The sequence below is a fragment of the Eumetopias jubatus genome, unplaced genomic scaffold (assembly GCF_037043125.1).
Source record: "Eumetopias jubatus isolate StellerSeaLion01/CBP00866 unplaced genomic scaffold, mEumJub1_p1.0 scaffold_17, whole genome shotgun sequence".
Taxonomy (NCBI): domain Eukaryota; kingdom Metazoa; phylum Chordata; class Mammalia; order Carnivora; family Otariidae; genus Eumetopias; species Eumetopias jubatus.
This window is the reverse complement of record NW_028274823.1, coordinates 16,083,789-16,102,814: the sequence shown is the minus strand read 5'-3', so window position 1 is coordinate 16,102,814 and position 19,026 is coordinate 16,083,789. Positions and strand designations below refer to the sequence as shown.

The following is a 19,026-nucleotide window of genomic DNA, read 5'->3' as shown; positions in this document are numbered from 1 at the left end:
GATACAATTACTTTGGGTTGAACAGTGATTACATCAAACCTTTTGAAGAACTGCCAAACTGTTTCAGAGCTGCTGTGTTATTTTGCATTCCCATTGACAGTTCACAAGGGGTTCTAATTACTCTAGATCTTTGCCAACACTGCTTAGTTCATGTCATTTTGATTATAGTTATCCTGGTGGGTGTGAAGTGGTATCTCATTGCAGTTTTGATATGCAGTTTCTTAGTGGGTATGATGTTGAGCATCTTTTCATATGCCTATTTGCTGTTTCCATTCTTCTTCAGAGAAATGTCCATAATATTCTTTGCCCATTGTTTAATTGGGGTATTTGTCTTTTTATTATTGAACTGTAAGAGTTCTTTATATACTGTAAATACAAGTCCTTTATCAAAGACTGATTTGCAAATATATTTTCCACTCTGTGGATTGTCCTTTCATTTTCTTGATAGTATCCTTTGTTGCAAAAAATTTTAATTTTTGATGATGGCCATTCTATTTTTTCTTTTTTCTTTTTGCATTTGGTGTCATATCTGGGAAACCATGCATATAATATAAGATCCCAAAGACTTAGTCCTATGTTTTCTTCTAACAATTTAAGTTTTAGCTATTACATTTAGGTTTTTGATCTATTTTGAGTTAATATTTGTGTGTGATATGAGATACGGATCAAACTTAATTCTTGAATATGTGTTTATCCAGGTGTCCTAGCACCATTTGTTGAAAGACTATTTTTTCCCATTGAATTTATTTTTTATTTTATATATTTTATTTTTCATCTTTTAAAATTGTGTTTTAGTCATTTCTGTATTTTCCATTTCTCTCCTTTTTATGTTCATGTTTTATTCTATATTCTTGAACATATAAAGCTTATTTATTTATTTATAGAGAGAGTAAGAGCCTGGGGGTAAGGGCAAAAGGAGAGGGAGAGAGAATCTTAAACAGGCTCCATGCCCAGTGCAGAGTGGATGTGGGGCTTGATCTCAAGGCCCTGAGATCATGACCTGAGCTGAAATTGAAAGTTGGACACTTACCTGACTGAGCTACTCAGGCACCCCAATAAAGCATACTTGTAATAGCTGTTTTAAAAATCATTTCATCGTGTGCAATGTTTTCTTGTTTGTTTGTTCTGTTGATTTTTTTGTTTGTTTCTTTTACTGATTATGGAGCAGATGTTCCAGCTTGGTTATTTTTTTGTGGTATTCTAGACATTGTGAATTTTTGCAGTTTTATTATATAATTTTATTATATAATTTTGTTCTGTTTCTTTTAGTGTGTTGTACTTTATTCTGGCATGCAGTTATGTTATTTAGAATCTGTATGATTTCAAGAATTGTTTTAAAGGTTTTTTTTTTTTTAAGGTCCTGTACATAGCAGTCCTAAGTTCAGTGCTAATTTATTTCCACTGCTAAGTCAGTGTCTTTCTGTGGTCTCTATAGAGTGCTCTTTATATTATGAGATCTCTCCACTCTAGTTGGAATACAAAGTATTCCAGTCCTATGTGAGCTACTGGCATTATTTGACTTACTGTTTATGGTGGAACTTTCTCTAGCTTCATGGAGTTTCACACTCTGTGTTCAATCATTATTCAGCCAAAGATTTAAGAAAACTCCTCAGCAGATAGATATGTGTAGTTCTCTTTTCTCTCATGTTTTGCCCCCAAATTCTAGCCACTATGGCCTCCCCAATCTTTGATCTTTGTTTTCTGAACTAAATGAGCTCTCTGGCCTTTGTTTGGGTTTGCCTCCCTGGGCTGCTTCCTTAAATCAGTATCCAGGTAGCAAGCCAGGGGAGTCATAGGCTTATGTTTCCATTTTTCTCAGATGCCATTCTTGAGCTACCTGTTATTTGAAAGTAGTTGTTTCACATATTCTGTTCCATGTTTTTGTTGTTTACAAGTGGGAGTCAATTCTAAGAGTGGTTAATGCCTCATGGGCAGAAGTGAAAGTCTTGTGTCTGTTTTTATTTACAATAATCAATCTCTTGTAAACAACATATAGGTCTTGCTTTTTTTTAATCCAGTCTGACAATCTCTGCCTTTTATCAGAGTGTTTAGGCAATTTAGATTTAATATAATATTGGTATAATTGAGTTTTAGTCCTACCATCATGGTATTTGTTTTTAAAATTTCCTTTATTTTTTCTTCTGTTGTTGGTCCTTCCTTTTGCCTTTTTTGGATTAATTGAGTGTTTTGAAAGTCCATTTTTATCACTTTTATTGGATTTTTAGCTATACTTCTTTTGTGTTTTTTTTAGTGACTGCTGTAGTGATTGTAATAGTCATCTTTATCTTATCACAGTCTACCTTGAATCAATATTATACTACTTCATGTATAAGGTAAGAATATTACAATAGTGTAATTCCATTTACTCTTTTTCTGTCCTTTATGTAATTATTGCCATATATTTTACTTCTGTATATGTTATTAACCACACAATGCATTATTATGCTTTAAACAGATGATTTTCTTATAAAGAAATCATGATTAAAAAATCCTTCTACTAACCCATGTAGTGTTCATTTCTGTGATCTTCATTTTTTCATATAGATCTGAATTTACTTCTGCTATATTTCTTTAGCTTGATGAACTTTATTTAACATTTATAAATACTGTTTCTCAATTGTGGCTATAAATGATGTTTGCTTTCATATACCTGAAAAATGTTTTTATTGTATAATTGCATGTCTTTATATTTGAAAGATATTTTTATTGGAAATAGCATTCTAAGTTGACGCATACACTTTTTTCCCAATAATTTGAAGATGTAATTTCCTTTTCATCTGGCTTCCACTGCTTCTCTTAAGAATTCCTTTATCAGTTTTATTGTTTCTTTTTTGAAAGTAGTATTTTTTAAAATCTCCCTCTGGCTTTTTAAAATACATTTTCTCTTAGTATTTGAATATCAGCAATTTTAATATGATGGACCTAAGGTTCAGTTTTATTTTTTATTGTGATTATGAATTATAGGGTTTATTTACTCTGTAGCTTGATTTTTTTCATCATTTTTGTAAAGTTTTCTGCCATTATCTCTTCAAATATTGCATCTGTCCCATCATGTCACTCTTATATTTCTAGGAGTTTGCTTTACTTATGTTAGGCTTTTTCACTATGTCCATAATTTTTCTTACTGTTCTTTGTATTTTATATTGTAGCATCTCCTTTGATCTGTATTTCAATTCACTGATTCTTTCTCTAGATGTTTCCAGTTTTTTGTTAAACTTGTGTTTAAAGTATTTATTTTTTTAACATAGTACCCCAAGCTCACAGTATTAAAGCACTTTTATTCATGATTTTGCATCATCTCTTTTCTTGTTGAATTCTGCTAGGCAGTTCTTCTGTCAGTCTCTCTTGGTTTTATTTATTTATTAAAAAAATTTTTTTAAAAATGTGACTACAGTTATCTGGCTTCTTGACTTGCTTTGGCTGGTCTCAAAATGTTTCCCTCACACGTATAGTAGTTTGAGCTGGCTGCTTGGTCTAGGGGTCCTCTGCTATGGATGACTTTTTTCTGCTGTCCTATCACCCTCCAGTTTTATAGACTGTGCTCTATACATGTTATTCTTAGAATTCTAAGGAGAGAGCAGAGTATGTATGCCTCTTGAGGCCTAAGCTTAGAAATTGTATATCATCACTTCTTCATTCTATTGGTTTGAGAAAGCCTTGATGCCAATCCATGTTCAAAGAGTGGGAAAAATCCCACTTTTTTGGTGAGAGCAAGGATAAAATAATGTTATGAAGTTTGCACATACAGATATGGGAAGAATTTGTGACAATTATTTTTCAGCTCATCTTCTTAGTTCTAATTTTTTTGTATGTTTGTTTATTGATATATAACTCATATGGCATAAAATCTACCATGTTAAAGTATACAATTCAATGGTTTGTAGTATAATCCGTAGGTGTATAACTGTCACCAAAATACAGTTCCAGAATAATTTAATTACCCCAAAACAAAACCCCATATCCTTTAATAGTCACTTCCTATTCTTCCTTCTCTTGGAACCCAAAACCACTAATATACTTTATTTCTGTATGAATTTATTCTGGACATTTAAATGCAGTCATACAATATGTGGGTTTTTGTGTCTGGATTCTTTCCCTAAGCATAGTTTTTTTAAGGTTCGTTAATATTGTAGTGTATACTGTTGGTCCTTTGCTTCTTTTTATGGCTGAATAATAGTCATGCATACCACATGTTTATACATTCATTAGTTGATGGATCTTTGGCTTACTTCCACGCTTTTGCTATTATGAATAATGCTGCTGTGAACATTTTCATATATACATGTTTTAATTTTTTTGGTATATATGTAGGAGAGGAATTTTTAGTCATATGATAAATCTGTATTTAAGCTTTTAAGGAATTACCAGGCTGTTTTCTAGAGATACTGTACCGGTTTTTTTTTAAAGTACCACCAGCAATATTTGAGGGTACTATTTATTCTGTCCTCACCAAAACTAGTTTTTATCCATTATTTTGATTATTACTATCCAAGTGGATATTAAGTGGTAGCTCATTGTGGGTTTGATTTGCATTTCCCATATGACTAATGATGCCCTTTTCATGTGCTTATTAGCCACTCATAAATCTTCTTTGGAAAATGCCTACTCAAATTCTTTGCCCATTTTCATTTTTTAAATTATAGTAATTTAAGCATTACTTATGTATTCTGGATAATAGATCCTCATTAGAGATAGGATTCTTAAATATTTTCTCCTATTCTGTGAGATGTCTTTTCACTTTCTTGATGGTTTTTTTTAAGGAACAGAGATTTTTTATTTTGATGATGTACAATATGTTTTTTTCTATTGGTTGCTTTTGCTTTTGGTGTCATATCTAAGAAACTATTGTCTAATTCAAAATCATGAAGGTTTACACTTATATTTTCTTCTAACATTTTTATAATTTAGCTCTTACATTTAGATCTTTGATCCATTTGGAGTTATTTTTTATATATGGTATGCAGTACAGGTCCAAATTTGATCTTTCACGTGTTGATATCAAGTTATCCCAACACCATTTGTTAAGAAGACTATTCTTTCCCTTTTTAATAGTTTTGGCACCTTTGTTGAAAATCAGTTAACTATAGATGTATGGGATTATTTCTGAACCTAATGCTATTTTATTGATCTTTATGTCTCTCCTTATGCTGATACTACACTGGTTTGATTGCTATAACTTTTTAGTAGATCTTGAAATTGGGAAGTGTCAGCAATACTCTAACTTTTTCTTTTTTTTTTCAGGATTGTTTTGGCTAGTTGGGATTCTTTGTTACTTCTTATGATTTTTAGAATATGCTTGTCTGTTCCTATAAAAAAGTCTTTTGGAATTTGATAGATACTGCATTTAATTTGCAGATTAATTGGGATGAATTGCTATCTTAATATTAAGTCTAAAAATCTGTGAATAGAAGAAGTCTTTCAACTAATTTGTTTCAACAATGTTTTGTAGTTTTCAAAGTACAAGTCTTAACGTTTCTTTGGTTAAACGTACTCCCAAGTACTTTATTCTTTCTAATGCTACTGTCAATGTTTTCCTTTTTTTTAAAAAATTATGTTCAATTAGTCAACATTTTCTTAATTTTATTTTCAAATTGTTCTTTGTAAGTATATAGAAAGTTAATGAAACTGATTTCTCTATAATTGATCTTTTATTCTACAATATTATCAAAGTCATTTATTTGCTCAAATAATTTTTTTGTGGATTCCATAGTTTCCTATATGTAAGATCATCATGTCACCTGCAAATTGATTTAGTTTTAAACATTCTTTTAAAAATCTGGATGCCTTTCATTTCTTTTTCTGCCTAATTGCCCTATCCAGAACCTCCAGGACATGTTTGTCTTGTTCCTGATCTTAAAAGGAAAGCTTTCAATCTTTCATCATTAAATATGATGTTAGTTATGCATGTTTCATATGCCCTTTATCAGGTAGAAGCAGTTCCCTTCTTTTCCTAGTTTGTTGAGTATTTTCCAAGTATTGAGAAGATCATCTTGTTTTTTCCCCCTCTTTCTCTATCTACTTGATTGTTTTTTATGTGTTTAAACAATCTTAAATTCCTGGGATAAATTCTGCTTTGTCATGATATATAATCCTTTTCCTATGCTAGTGGGTTCAGTTTGCTACTATTTTTTTGAGGATTTTACACCTATAAACCTAAGTGATATTGGACTGTCATCTTTTTTATTTTATTTTATTTATTTATTTGACAGAGAGAGAGAGCGAGAGAGGGGACACAAGCAGGGGGAGTGGGAGAGGGAGAAGCAGGCTTCCTGCTGAGCAGGGAGCCCGACGTGGGGCTGATCTTTTTTCTAGTTGTTATATTCATTGTCGAAAGTATTAAAGCCTCCAACTATTGTTGAATTGTGTATTTTAATTTCTGTCAGTGTTTCTTCATGCCTTTCGAGGATCTGTTAGTAGGTGCATGTATATTTACACTTTTTATATGTTCTTCATGGATTGTCCTTTATTGTTACAAAAGGTCCCTCTTTATCTCTAGTAAAATTTTTAAAAGTCTATCTGAAATTTGTAGAGCTATTGCAACTTTCTTATGGTTGCTGTTTGTATATCTTTTTTCATTCACTTACTTTCAATATATTTGCATCTTTAGGTGTGTCTTCTATACAAAGTACATAATTAGATCTTAATTTTAACTCAGTCTGTCAATCTCTGCCTTTTGATTGAATTGTTTACTACATTCACATTTAATGTTATTATTTATATAATTGGGTTTATGTGTGCTACTATACTTTTACCCCTATATGTCTAATGACTTTTTTGTTCCTTTGCTTCTTATTTATTTATCGGTAAGTGAATATTTTCTAACGTAGCATTTAAATTTATTTAATGATTTTCCACTATATTTTTGAGTTATTTCCTTAGTGATTGCTCCAGTGCTTGCCATATACAACTTAGCCTATTAACATGTGCTTCAGATTCATAATAACTCAATTTCAATGAGATAAAATAATGTTACTCATATAGGTCTATTCCTTTTGTTTTTTAGAATTGTTGTATTGATTACATCTATATATGCTGCAAACCCAACAATACATTTTTACAGTTAATACTTTATAATATTTTGTCTTTTAAAGAATCTGAGAGAAGGAAGGAGGGCGAGTATATATTTATAGCTTTCATTATATTAATTTTTATATTTACCAATTATGGTTTTTTCATTCATTCCTGTGCATTCAAGTTACCATCTGTTAATACCATGTCATGTCTGTTGCCCAATATGGATTTTGTTCCACCCAGTTCCTTGGTGCTGTTATTGGGAAATATATTTTTATGTTATAAGCTCAACAGTATCATTATATTTGTCTTTTAAAATATAATTTAAAAATTAGGTAACAGAAGAAAGGAGAAAAAATATATCCTTTTATTGTTTTTCGTAATGGCATAATTTCTGTTACCAGTGCTCTTTATCGTATTGTGAGGAATTGAATTACTATTTGGGGTCATGTAGTTTCCCACTGAAGAACTTCCCATAGTATTCCTTATAAGGTAAATCTTCTAGCAACAAATCCTGTCAATTTTTGTTTATCTGTGAATGTCTTTATAAATTCATTTAATTTTTTTGAAAGTAGCTTTTCTGCATATGAAATTTTTGGTTGACAGTTTTTCTTTGACAACTTTAGATATATTATCCAGTGCCTACTGGCCTCCACTGCTCCTGATTAAAGGTCATTTGTTAATCTTATTGGGCTTCTTTGTAAGTGAGAAGTCATATTTTCTCTTGCTGCTTTCAAGATTTTCTCCTTGTTTTTGGTTTTTATCTTTTTTATTATACTGTGTCTGTCAATCTCTTCATGTTTTTTGTACTTAGAGTTATGCTTCTTGAATGTGTAGATAACATTTTTGTCAAATTAGGGAAGTTTTCAGAATTATTTCTTCAAGTAAATTTTAGCCTCCTCTCTCTCTCTCTCATCCTTTCAACACTCCCATTACTTGTTGGCTTGAGTATTTGATGGTTTCCCACATTTATCTGAGATTTTGTTCACTTTTCTCCATTCTTTTTTCTCTCTGTATGTACATAGTTTCTATTGACCTATTAATTCTTTCTTCTGCCAGTATTAATCTACTATTGAGTCCCTCTAGTGTATTTTTTATTTTAGTTATTAAACTATTCTACTCATTAATTTTCATTTACTTTTTAAAAATTTGTTTTTACGGTTGTTCTCTATTTGATCAGATATTGTCATACCTACTTTTACTTCTTTAAGCATAGTTTTATTTTTTCTGTCTTTAATTATTTTGAACATTTTCATTGTCTTATAGTTGTCCCGTGAGTCCAGTTCTTGGGCTATCAATTCTCATTTTTATTATCTCTCTCTTTCTTCTGAGTCTTCTTTTTGATGCTTTGTAAATTTTCTTTTTGAGGTTTAACTCTGTAAGTGTTTTTGTTTGTTTGCTTGCCCCCCACCTTCCTGCAAGTCAGAGTTTGCGAAGCAAGGCCTGAAGGCCGGAACTGGTCCCTTGCTTATTTTTGTAAATTAAGTTTTACTAGAATGCAGATATGCTCTACTGTTCATGTATTGTGTATGGTTGCTTTTGCACTGTAATGCACTATAATATAGGCAGAGGTGAATAATTGTGGTAGAAATTATATGATCAGCAAAGCCTAAAATACTTACCATCTAGCCCTTTACAGAAAAAAAAATTTTTTTCTCAGTGTATATTCTGTGTCGTATTTGTATGGTCTGAGTTTTTAGAAGTATTTCAAGGGGCCATTTACATCTGATTTTGCAAGGTGTTTATGAGGCTTTTCTTGATTACAGAACAGATTTTACATTAATATTTGATGTTGGAGTTTCTCTACCATGTGGACAATGTGAATTTCACCCAACATATGTGTCTGGCATAGGCTTTAAGTTCTCACAAGTGACTTTTTTTCTTTCATACACCTACCACAGTGTCCTTAAGGTTATTTTCAGCTGCTTTGGGCTTGTGATGTGCTTTAGTACCTTTTTTCTCTCCCACAGATAGGGACTGCAATTGAAGGCTTCAGGCATTATAAATATGGTTCAGTTTAGCTCTCTTCCTTGAGGATGCCAGAGATCATAGCACCTGGCCATGCTGAGTTTTCAAACCCATGTCTCCTTATTCTTGCTTGTTTATCCTATGTATAGTGAAATTCTGTTACTACCTCAAAATTCTCTTTAACATTCTTGTTTTGAATCCCAGTTCTGATTTTTAGCATCTGATAATCCCTTTTGTTTTAAGATAGGGTATGTGTTAAAAAATGTTTTGAGTAAATTTTCTGTATATACTTCTTTTGAGTTTTATTGAGAATGTTAAGCAGATATTTTTAAATGTTTTACATCTGTTTTAGAGAGCACATATTTTTCAAAACTATGTACTTTATTTGCATATCAAATGCTGAGTTTTCCATAATGTTTTCTTTTCTTTTTTTTTTTTTAAATCTGTTTGTGTATCCAGAGATAAAGAACCATCTGGGCTGGTTTTAAAATTTAGACAAAACAGTATGGATAGCTTCTCTTTAGCTTTATTCCTGTTCCTCAGCCAAGTTGTTATTAGAACCTTTCAAGTAACAGTGTACCCTGGAAGAACTGTTAGATGCAAGCTTCTATTGCTCACTGCTCCAGCACCCTGATGCTAGTAGGAATAAAACATAATCATAGGCTCATTGTGTATCCTTTTCTTGTCTGTGTCTGCTACAGCCATTATGCCTGGGTTCCACTTTCTGTAACATGCTTTCTCTTTTGCCATTGTTACCATGCTAGTTACAAGCTATGACAGTGACCACCCCCCCGTCTTCTTTTTTCCCTCGGAAATTCTGTCTGCAGTTAGGTCTAAATTGGACCAGCTTTTTGTGTGGTATATTCATTATCTCAAACATTTGACTTTCCTGTATCACACTTTCCATGAGCTGTATGGCATCATGCGAATAATATGCTTCATGATTGCCCCATGGCTCAGAACTGCCTTCTGAACTTCTCATTTTCAGGAAGAGAGAGTGAGTGGCATTACACCAGGGATCCTCTTTTAATTTCCAGAGATATTGTAGTTTACTACTTTCTTTAATTTGTGTCATTTTCACCATACCCAAATTCCTATAGTTGCTGGCAAGTTTCCTTTTTATTTTAGTGGTGAGCTAACGGGAGGATGTTAGATGTGATTGCTTCTTATTCAGAAGTTAAAGCATTTGTTTTTATGATGAAAATATGTCACCAGGAAGTTCGTAAAATACATATAGTAACCTATTTGTTATTTTAACTTTTTCAGGTAATGCTTTACATGTAGTGGGCACTCAATAAATTTTTTTACCTGATTGAATTAATTAGTGGTGTCACATAATAAAATTTCTATGAAACAATAACTTACACTTTTAAACAAATGTTAAAAAATTAAAGTTCTTAACATTATTATTTCTTATAATGGAAGCAATATGAATTTATTATAGAAAATTGATGCAAAAAATCTTACTAAACTAAGATAACATATATTAATTAAAATTTCCATAGGCATATTTAAACATTTTATTTTTTTAAACTTTGTTTTTTTATTTTTTATTTAGATTCAATTAATTAACATATAATGTATTATTTGTTTCAGGAGTACAGGTCTGTGATTCATTAGTCTTATATAATACCCAGTGCTCATTACAACACATACCTTCCCCAATATCCATCAGCCAGTAAACCTATCCCCCCATGCCCTCCCCTCCAGCAACCCTCAGTTTATTTCCTAAGATTAAGAGTCTCTTATGGTTTGTCTCCTTATTTTTATTTTTTTTAAATTTATTTATTTATTTTAGAGAGAGAGAGAGCACTTGAGAGAGCGAACAGGGGGAGGGGTGAAGGGTGAGGGAGGGAGAGGGAGAGAAGGAGACTTCCGCTGAGCACGGAGCCTGATGCTGGCCTAGATCTCACGATTTTGAGATCATGACCTGAGCTGAAATCAAGTCAGTAGGATGTTTAACAAACTGAGCCACCAAGGCATCCCATACTTATACATTTTAAAACAAAATTGTCATTCTAGTTGTAGTGTTTTGTATCTTGATTTCACTTAAATTATTGTGAACATTTTTCCTTGTTCTAAATTTCCTCACTGTTTCATAATGTAATATAAAATGTGAAAACTATGTTATAATTTTCCTGAGTTTTATAAAGAGGATGATGAAGATTATTTAGCATTTTCCCATGGTGACTTTATGTTATTTCTATACTGTCTTATAGTAGAGTTATGGCTCTGAAAATTTCTAAAAGGTATAGGTATTTAGTTTTTACTGTTCTTGTCTGTGTATTTCTTTACCCTTTGATGTTAGCTCTTGTGAATGAACCTTTGTTACTCTCTTAGGATTTCCCTCTCACTTTCAAATTTTCTACATACAAGAGGTATGGTATTTAATGTCTGTCTTTTGATTCATACTTTCTGATTGTGTGTTTGTTTCTGCCATTGATTAGCTGTGTGACTTTGGGTGGTTGCTTAACCCAGGCTTCCTTATCTTAGGAATGGTCCCCAGTGTAGTGCCTTCCATTGTAGAATCATTGTGAGGATTAAATGATATAATTTAGGTATAACACCTGCTTACTATCTGGCAATAGAGTGGTATTTATATATTCTAAAACTGATGCAAAATGTACACTGACCAATCAGAAGAGATGCTGGCCACAAACAATTGGAATTGACTGAATATTGGCTTCCCTGGCTAGAGTAAGAGAAAGCACAATTAAATGCTATCTTAGTTGTAATAGTGATGAAAATGATTATGAGGGTGGCAATGATGATAGTGTTTGGGCAAACAGTTATGAAACTAAGTCATTATGCTCCAAATAGGACAAAAGGTATGAGCTTTCATATATGAACTTTATCTCTCATCTGAAATGCTGTTGTAAAATTAATACCAGAACTTATTAAATCTTACATTATGAACACATAAAAAAGTCTCATGCTTTAAATATGATTCTGTTTAGTTCACATTCAAATAGAATTTTGATTAAGCTTTGAAGCTTTTCTTATCCAAAGAAAATAAGACGATAATTTGCTTTTATGCAAATTAATTTAAAAGTGCTGTTTTTGTTAGTCATACATGGAGTTATTTGAAGGACCTGTAGCTACACAGTTTTCTATATTTATTGATCCTTGTTATTATGTGTAAATATAATTAAGATGCATTTTAACATTCTTTACCAAAGCTATATTATTCATTCTTGTGTTTGTATAACTTACTAGACATAATATTCACTTGAATCTTTAAGGAACGTGTTAAGTATTCCTTTATGGGGCGCCAGGGTAGTTCAGTCACTTAAGTGTCCGACTCTTGATTTTATCTCAGGTCATGATGTCAAGCTCGTGAGATGGGGCACCTTATTGGGCTCCGTGCTGGGCATGGAGCCTGCTTAAGATTCTCTCTTTCCCTCTCCCTCTGCACCTCACCCCTGCTCATGCGCACTCTCTCTTTCCCACTAGCTCTCAAAAAAAAAGTATTCCCTTTGTAGGTATAATTGTTATGTTTTACTTTATCTCTTTCCCCTATATTTTATAGAACATATGCAAAATTTCAACACAATTTATTATATATATTGTCCTGCATTAATATTTTGAGCCACATATATTTTACATAAAAAAATAAAACTTGGGAAATGTCCTTCGGACTTTGCTACCATTCAAATTTGTAAAATAAATTCTTTGTCTTGATAACTATTATACTTGCTATGGTTTTGTAGGTATTTATAATATTTTTTACTCTTCTCTTTAGCTTGCCAGTGTAATGGACATAGCACTTGCATCAATAATAACGTGTGTGAACAGTGTAAAAATCTTACCACAGGAAAGCAGTGTCAAGACTGCATGCCAGGTTATTATGGGGATCCGACTAATGGAGGACAGTGCACAGGTAAGTATTTTTTCTTTTACTTCAGTGTATTTTTACCACAGAAAAGAAAATTGAGAAAGATACAACTCTTGTGGAAAATATATTTTATAAAAGAAAATTTTTTCCATTAGTTTTTTTTTTCTTAAGATTTTATTTATTTGACAGAGAGAGAGCATGACAGGGGAGAGGATCAGAGGGAGAGGGAGAAGCAGACTCCCCGCTGACCAGGGAGCCCGATGAGGGACTCGATCCCAGGACCCTGGGATCCTGACCTGAGCTGAAGGCAGACGCTTAACTGACTGAGCCACCCAGGCGCCCTCTGTTAAGTGTCAGTATTTTTAGAAGGTAGTATTTGTTCATTAGGGATGATGTGAACTATAACAATTCTCTGATATACTTTAAAAAGTTTTTTTCTTATTTCAAAATGAATACATGGAAAATTAACAAATGCAGATACATTAAAAATCGCCTATAGTCTCACTATTCAAAAAATTCACTGCTGATTGTTTTTTAATAATAGTAAGTTATTGTTTTGACTTTAGATATAAGAAATAATTAATGGTTTTGTGTATGCCTTACATCAGATAAGCTTTTTTGGGTTTGGAATCAATCCTGGGCTGAAATCCCCCCTGCACTGTTCACGTGTATGACCATAACCACTCAACCTCTCAGCGCCGCATTGTTTTCATATGTAAAAGGGAGATGATAAAGATCAGATGAGATCATATATATTAGAGGCACACATAAGGGAATTGAAGTACATTAAAAGAGCATTTAAAGTGCTATTCTCATCACATTTTTTTGTTCACTAAACTCTACTTTTCTCTATCTTCCTCTCTATCCTCCTGCTTTTTTCTGTTTTTAGAGAATTTTTAGGTTTTCCTTTTTTTGATTTTTTTATGTTATAAACTTCCTTTTATTTTTTTAATTTTTTTATAAACTTCCTTTTAAATTGTAATTTTATAGTAATCCTTTTTTATCTCTAGGTTGGTCCTTGTCCCTTATGTTTTAATCTTCTGTTTCTACTTGGAAGTTGCCCATACAGCACCCACAGAAAAGCCTCTAATGTTGGTTAGGAAAAGATGAAGACTCTTATTAAACAGGGAGCTGGCCCAGGGCCTGGCCTAGCGAAGAATATTAACACTGCTTACATATTGTGAATAATGCTGCTGTGAACCTTACTGTACAAATATTTGTTTGAATACTTGTTTTCAGTTCTTTTATGCATAAACTAGGAGAGGAATTGTGGTAATTCTACACTTAACTTTTTGAGGAATTGGTAAATTGTTCAAGTTGTTTTCCATAGTGGCTGCCTCATTCTACATTCCCACCAGAAATGTAGAGGATTCCAATTTCTCCACATCCTTGTCAACACTTGTTATATTCCATTTTTAAAAAACTTTAATCATCCTAGTGGATATGAAATGATATCCCATTGTGGTTTTGATTTGCATTTCCCTAATGACTAGTGATGTTCACTGTCTATTCATGTGGTTGTTGGCCATTGTATATTTTCTTTGGAAAATATCTATTGAAGTCCTTTGCCCATTTTAGAACAGTTTATTATTTTTTAAATTGTAAAATATACATAGCATAAAATTTACCATTTTTGCCATGTTTTTGTGTGTAGAACAAAGGCATTAAGTACATTTACTTTGTTGTGAAATCATCATTACCATCCATCTCCAGAACTCTTCTCATCTTGCAAAACTGAAACCCTGTACCATGAAAAAATAATTCTCCCTTACTCTTACTCCAGCTCCTGGCAACCACTGTTTTGTTTTTTGTCACTATGAATACGATTTCTCTAGATAGCCTGAAATATGTGGAATTGTACAGTATTTGTCCTTTAATGACTTATTTCTCTTAGTGTAATTGTCTTCAAGTTTCTTTCATGTTGTAGCATGTCAGGGTGTCCTTCCTTTTAAAGGCCAAATAATATTCTGTTGTATGTGTATGCTATTGTATGTGTATATGCATACACATACATTATCCATTCATTCATTAATGGACCCCTGAGTTGCTTCCATCTATTGGTATTGTGAGTAATGCTGTGATGAACATGGGCATGCAGATATTTGTTCAGGTTCCTGTGTCTTTTCATGTGTTTATTGGCCATCTGTAGATCTTTGGAGAAATGTCTACTAAGTCCTTTGCCTATTTTTTATTTGGGTTGTTTGATGTTGTCATTGAATTGTATGGGTTCTTTATATATTTTAGATATGAAGCCCTTATCAGACATATATTTTGTAAATATTTTCTCCCATTCTGTAGGTTATTTTTCACTTTCTTTATAGTGTCCTTTGAAATGCAAAAGTTTCCAATTTTGATGAAGTCCAGTTTATTTATTTATTTTTTTGTTGCTTGTGTTTTTGGTGCATATCTAAGAATCCACTGCCAAATGCAATGTCATGAGGATTACCAAAGTATTAATTTTTGCCAATATAGGCAAAAGGAACATTTGAATAACTATCTTAGTGACAAAATGTTTTAAATTAGAATGATAAGTTTTATCACTCCAGTAGGCATAAGTGCTTTTAGAAATATGTTCCCCTTTGGGGATGATACTTCTCTGCTAGGTTTAAGACTAAGTTCAGTTATTCCATATTCATTTTTGTTGCTGACATTACACATCTGGCAAGCTGAGGCATAATGCAATGGAAAATTAAAGGGGATGAAAGATAAATGCTTATCTTATTCACTACTACACATTCTCTGGTAGTTTATGGAGCTTTAAATAATTCCTTATAGTTTCCTTGTTTCCTAAAGTTGGCAAGATATTATTTTGCTGTCTCTGACTTCTCTATGGTGATATAATATATGAAAGTCATTTTTACTTCTTAGGGCCACATTAGCTATTTAACTAAATCAACAATAGGTCACATTTGGTGAATTATTTTTAATGCAACTGTGGCTAAAATCAATTTATAAAAACTGAGAGAAGTATAAATTTACTGCTGTTTCTTTATTTTTAGTTCACCTTATTGAGAAAAGTTCATTTTTCATTAATGTATGCATTTATTAAAATTCAAAGTCTGTTGATAGTAAGGGAAAGAAGGAAGTAGGTTTATATTTAATGGTAAGGCTTTAGAGGTACTGAAGATTCAGAGATTATTTTTTAAATTCAGTCTACTAAAGTCAATTTAACATTGTTGCCAATATTAATAAATGTACTTGTAGATTTTCCTCAGATTATTTTTAGACTATGGCATATTCATAGCTATTCTTTTATTACAATTAACTATTAAAAGTGGTTTATTAGTAACTGTCAGGGGGTGCCTGGGTCACTCAGTCAGTTAAGCAACTGACTCTTGATTTTGCTTCAGGTCATGATCTCAGGGTTGTGAGATGGAGCCCTGTGTCAGGCTCTGCACTCATCACGGAGTCTGCTTGAGATTCTCTCTCTCCCTCTCCCTCTGACCATTCCCCTGCTCTCTCTCTCCCTCTCTCTCTCTCTCAAATAAATAAATAAATAAATAAATAAATACCCATCAGAATGGCTAAAATTAACAACACACGTAACCACAGATGTTGGCAGGGATGCCAAGAAAGGGGAACTCTCTTACATTGTTGGTGGGTATGCAAACTGGTGCAGCCACTCTGGAAAACTGCATGGAAGTTCCTCAGAAAGTTAAAAATAGAACTATCCTATGATCCAGCATTACACTACTAGGTATTTACCCAAAGGATACAAAAATACTGAATTGAAGGGGCACATGCACCCCCATGTTTATAGCAATGTTATCAACAATAGTTAAATTATGGAAAGAGCTCAAGTGTCTTCAACTGGTGAAAATGAATAAAGATGATGTGATATATGTATATAGACAATGGAATATTATTCAGCCATAAAAAAGAATGAAATCTTGCCATATGCAAGGATGTGGATGGCGCTAGATTGTATTATGCTAAGTGAAATAGGTCAGCCAGAGAACGACAAATTCCATATGATTTCACTCATATGTGGAATTGAAGAAATGAAACAGATGTACATAGAGAAAAAAAGAAAAGAGAGAGGGGAATTCCCATAAAGAGACTCTTAACTATAGAGAACAAACTGAGGATTGCTATAGGGGAGATGGGTGGGGGTATAGGTTAAATGGGTGATGGGTATTAAGGAGGGCACTTGTGATGAGCATTGGGTATTATATTTGAGTGAGGAATCAATAATTCTACTCCTGAAACTAATATTATACTGTATATTAACTAACTGGAGTTTAAATAAAATCTTGGAACAAAAACTTTTTAAAAAGTGGTTTATTATTAAAATTATTTTATTTCTCATTGATGTCCAAGAAGATTCTCTGATACAAATTTGCTCTGGAGCTGCTATCTATCTATCTATCTGTCTATCTATTTATCTATCTATCTATCTATCTATCAATCAATCTTTGTAGCTATGGAAGAATATAACATTGTAAACAGCTTGGGCTTTGGAATCATACTGCTTGGGTCCATATCCAGGCAATGCCACTGTCACCTTGGGTAATTTTTTAACCTCTTATTGTCTCAGTTTCCTCACTTAAAAATTATGTGACTAATTTAATTTATTGTGAGGCTTAAATGAGGTACTTTACATAAGAAATAATATGTATTTCTGGCAAATGTTAACTCTAGAATGCTATTATTGCCATTATTGCTATTATTTTTATTACAATTTGTAACATCAGTAGATTTAAGTATGTTAATAAAAATGTATGATTTAGACTTTGTAACAGTATTGTTTTTGTCATATTATCTCCAGTTTGACTTATAAATTTTAGTAAAAGAAAATAAGTGAAAGTTTCATTGACTAGAACTTCTCACTCAACAGTCTATACACTGCATTATTTTGCAATGAAGGATTATCCTCGAATTCACAAACAATTATTGAGTACTAACTATATGCAAAACACTGTGCTAGGGCTTGATTTCTCTACATTGTAAGGGTGCTATAATAGTGTTATGAAGAGGTTGAATGATAGAACCAGGGACAAAGAGATTAATTCTGACGGAAGGATCTGGGTAGGCCCTTTGGAGTTAAGTTCAATTTATAAGTTTCAATTTTATAAGATTATCATTAATTGCATGCTTTATATTATACCTTGTTCTAAATGTAAGACAACTAAGCTATAATGCTATTAATCCCCAAAATGTTTAAAAATATTTATATGTACTTGTTTTATTTGATTATTCATAAAAAGATGTACTATAAGAACAAAAAAAAAACCTCGCCAAATCATGAAATATAGGCATTTTAAAAATTGCAGTCATATATGACCAATAGTTTTCTTCATCTAGGTCTTAACTCTTTTTGATTATTTTATTGCAAGATGTTTAATGGGTGAGTTGGTATTACCCATAAGATTTTTTTCTTTAACATTGCATTCATAATTGGTTTTAGCAAAGTCTAATTTTATATTTATTAAGTTGTATTTTTTAGTTCATTTTCTTGTTCTTTTTCTAGGTTTTTGAATACTATACTCATCTGATTTTTTTCTTTCTATGTTTTTAAATTTATGTTTTTACTTTTAATAGTGATGAAGAAACTTACTCTTTTCTAGTTTGGGGAAAAAAGAGTTCTTCCAACAAGTGACAGTTCTAGTTTTGCCTTTGTTTCATATAAGCAAAACTTATTTATTTTAAAAATTTTTTGGTATATTGTGGGTATCTACCCAGAGCTGACTTTTACAGAAATATTTAATAGTTTAATAAATACATTGGGCTATGACACAAGTATCCTCAGAGACAAGAGCGTCGTAAAAGAAATATGAATGAGCTCTTCTTTCTCTCTACTAGGATTTTAAACCCGTCTCACAAAAACAAACAAACAAACAAACAAACCCTCCTCACATATTAGAGATGTTTATAGAGGCTGAAAGTTTATAACCAAATGAACTGAATATTTCTTGAAATAAGTGTAAGAAATTTAATTCTCTCAAACTGGGAACATTGACCTGAATAATCTAAACCTGCAGATGAATGAAAATCACTTGACATGGAAATCTTATTTCTATTAATTATTTTGACACAACAAAGTTAAAAGTTTGTATTTTCTTGGTATACATGATTTTCCTGTGTGGCAGAGAAAGGCCAACCTGAGACTTTAACTATCCCAAAGAGAGGCCATTACATGAATAATTATATAATTATATGTAGATATTTAGCATGTGGTATGGGCATGAGGTTATACTTTGATTAAAGATTTG

General features: G+C 32.2%; 1 protein-coding gene across 1 annotated transcript in view; it reads left to right on the top strand.

The window, feature by feature from the left end:
• The window catches only part of ATRNL1 (attractin like 1), an 867,795-nt gene that overhangs the window by 218,681 nt on the left and 630,088 nt on the right, over window positions 1-19,026 (top strand). The window contains exon 19 of the mRNA XM_028121803.2: window positions 12,722-12,859. Coding sequence (XP_027977604.1) covers window positions 12,722-12,859 — 138 coding nt within the window. The remainder of the gene's footprint in view (window positions 1-12,721; window positions 12,860-19,026) is intronic.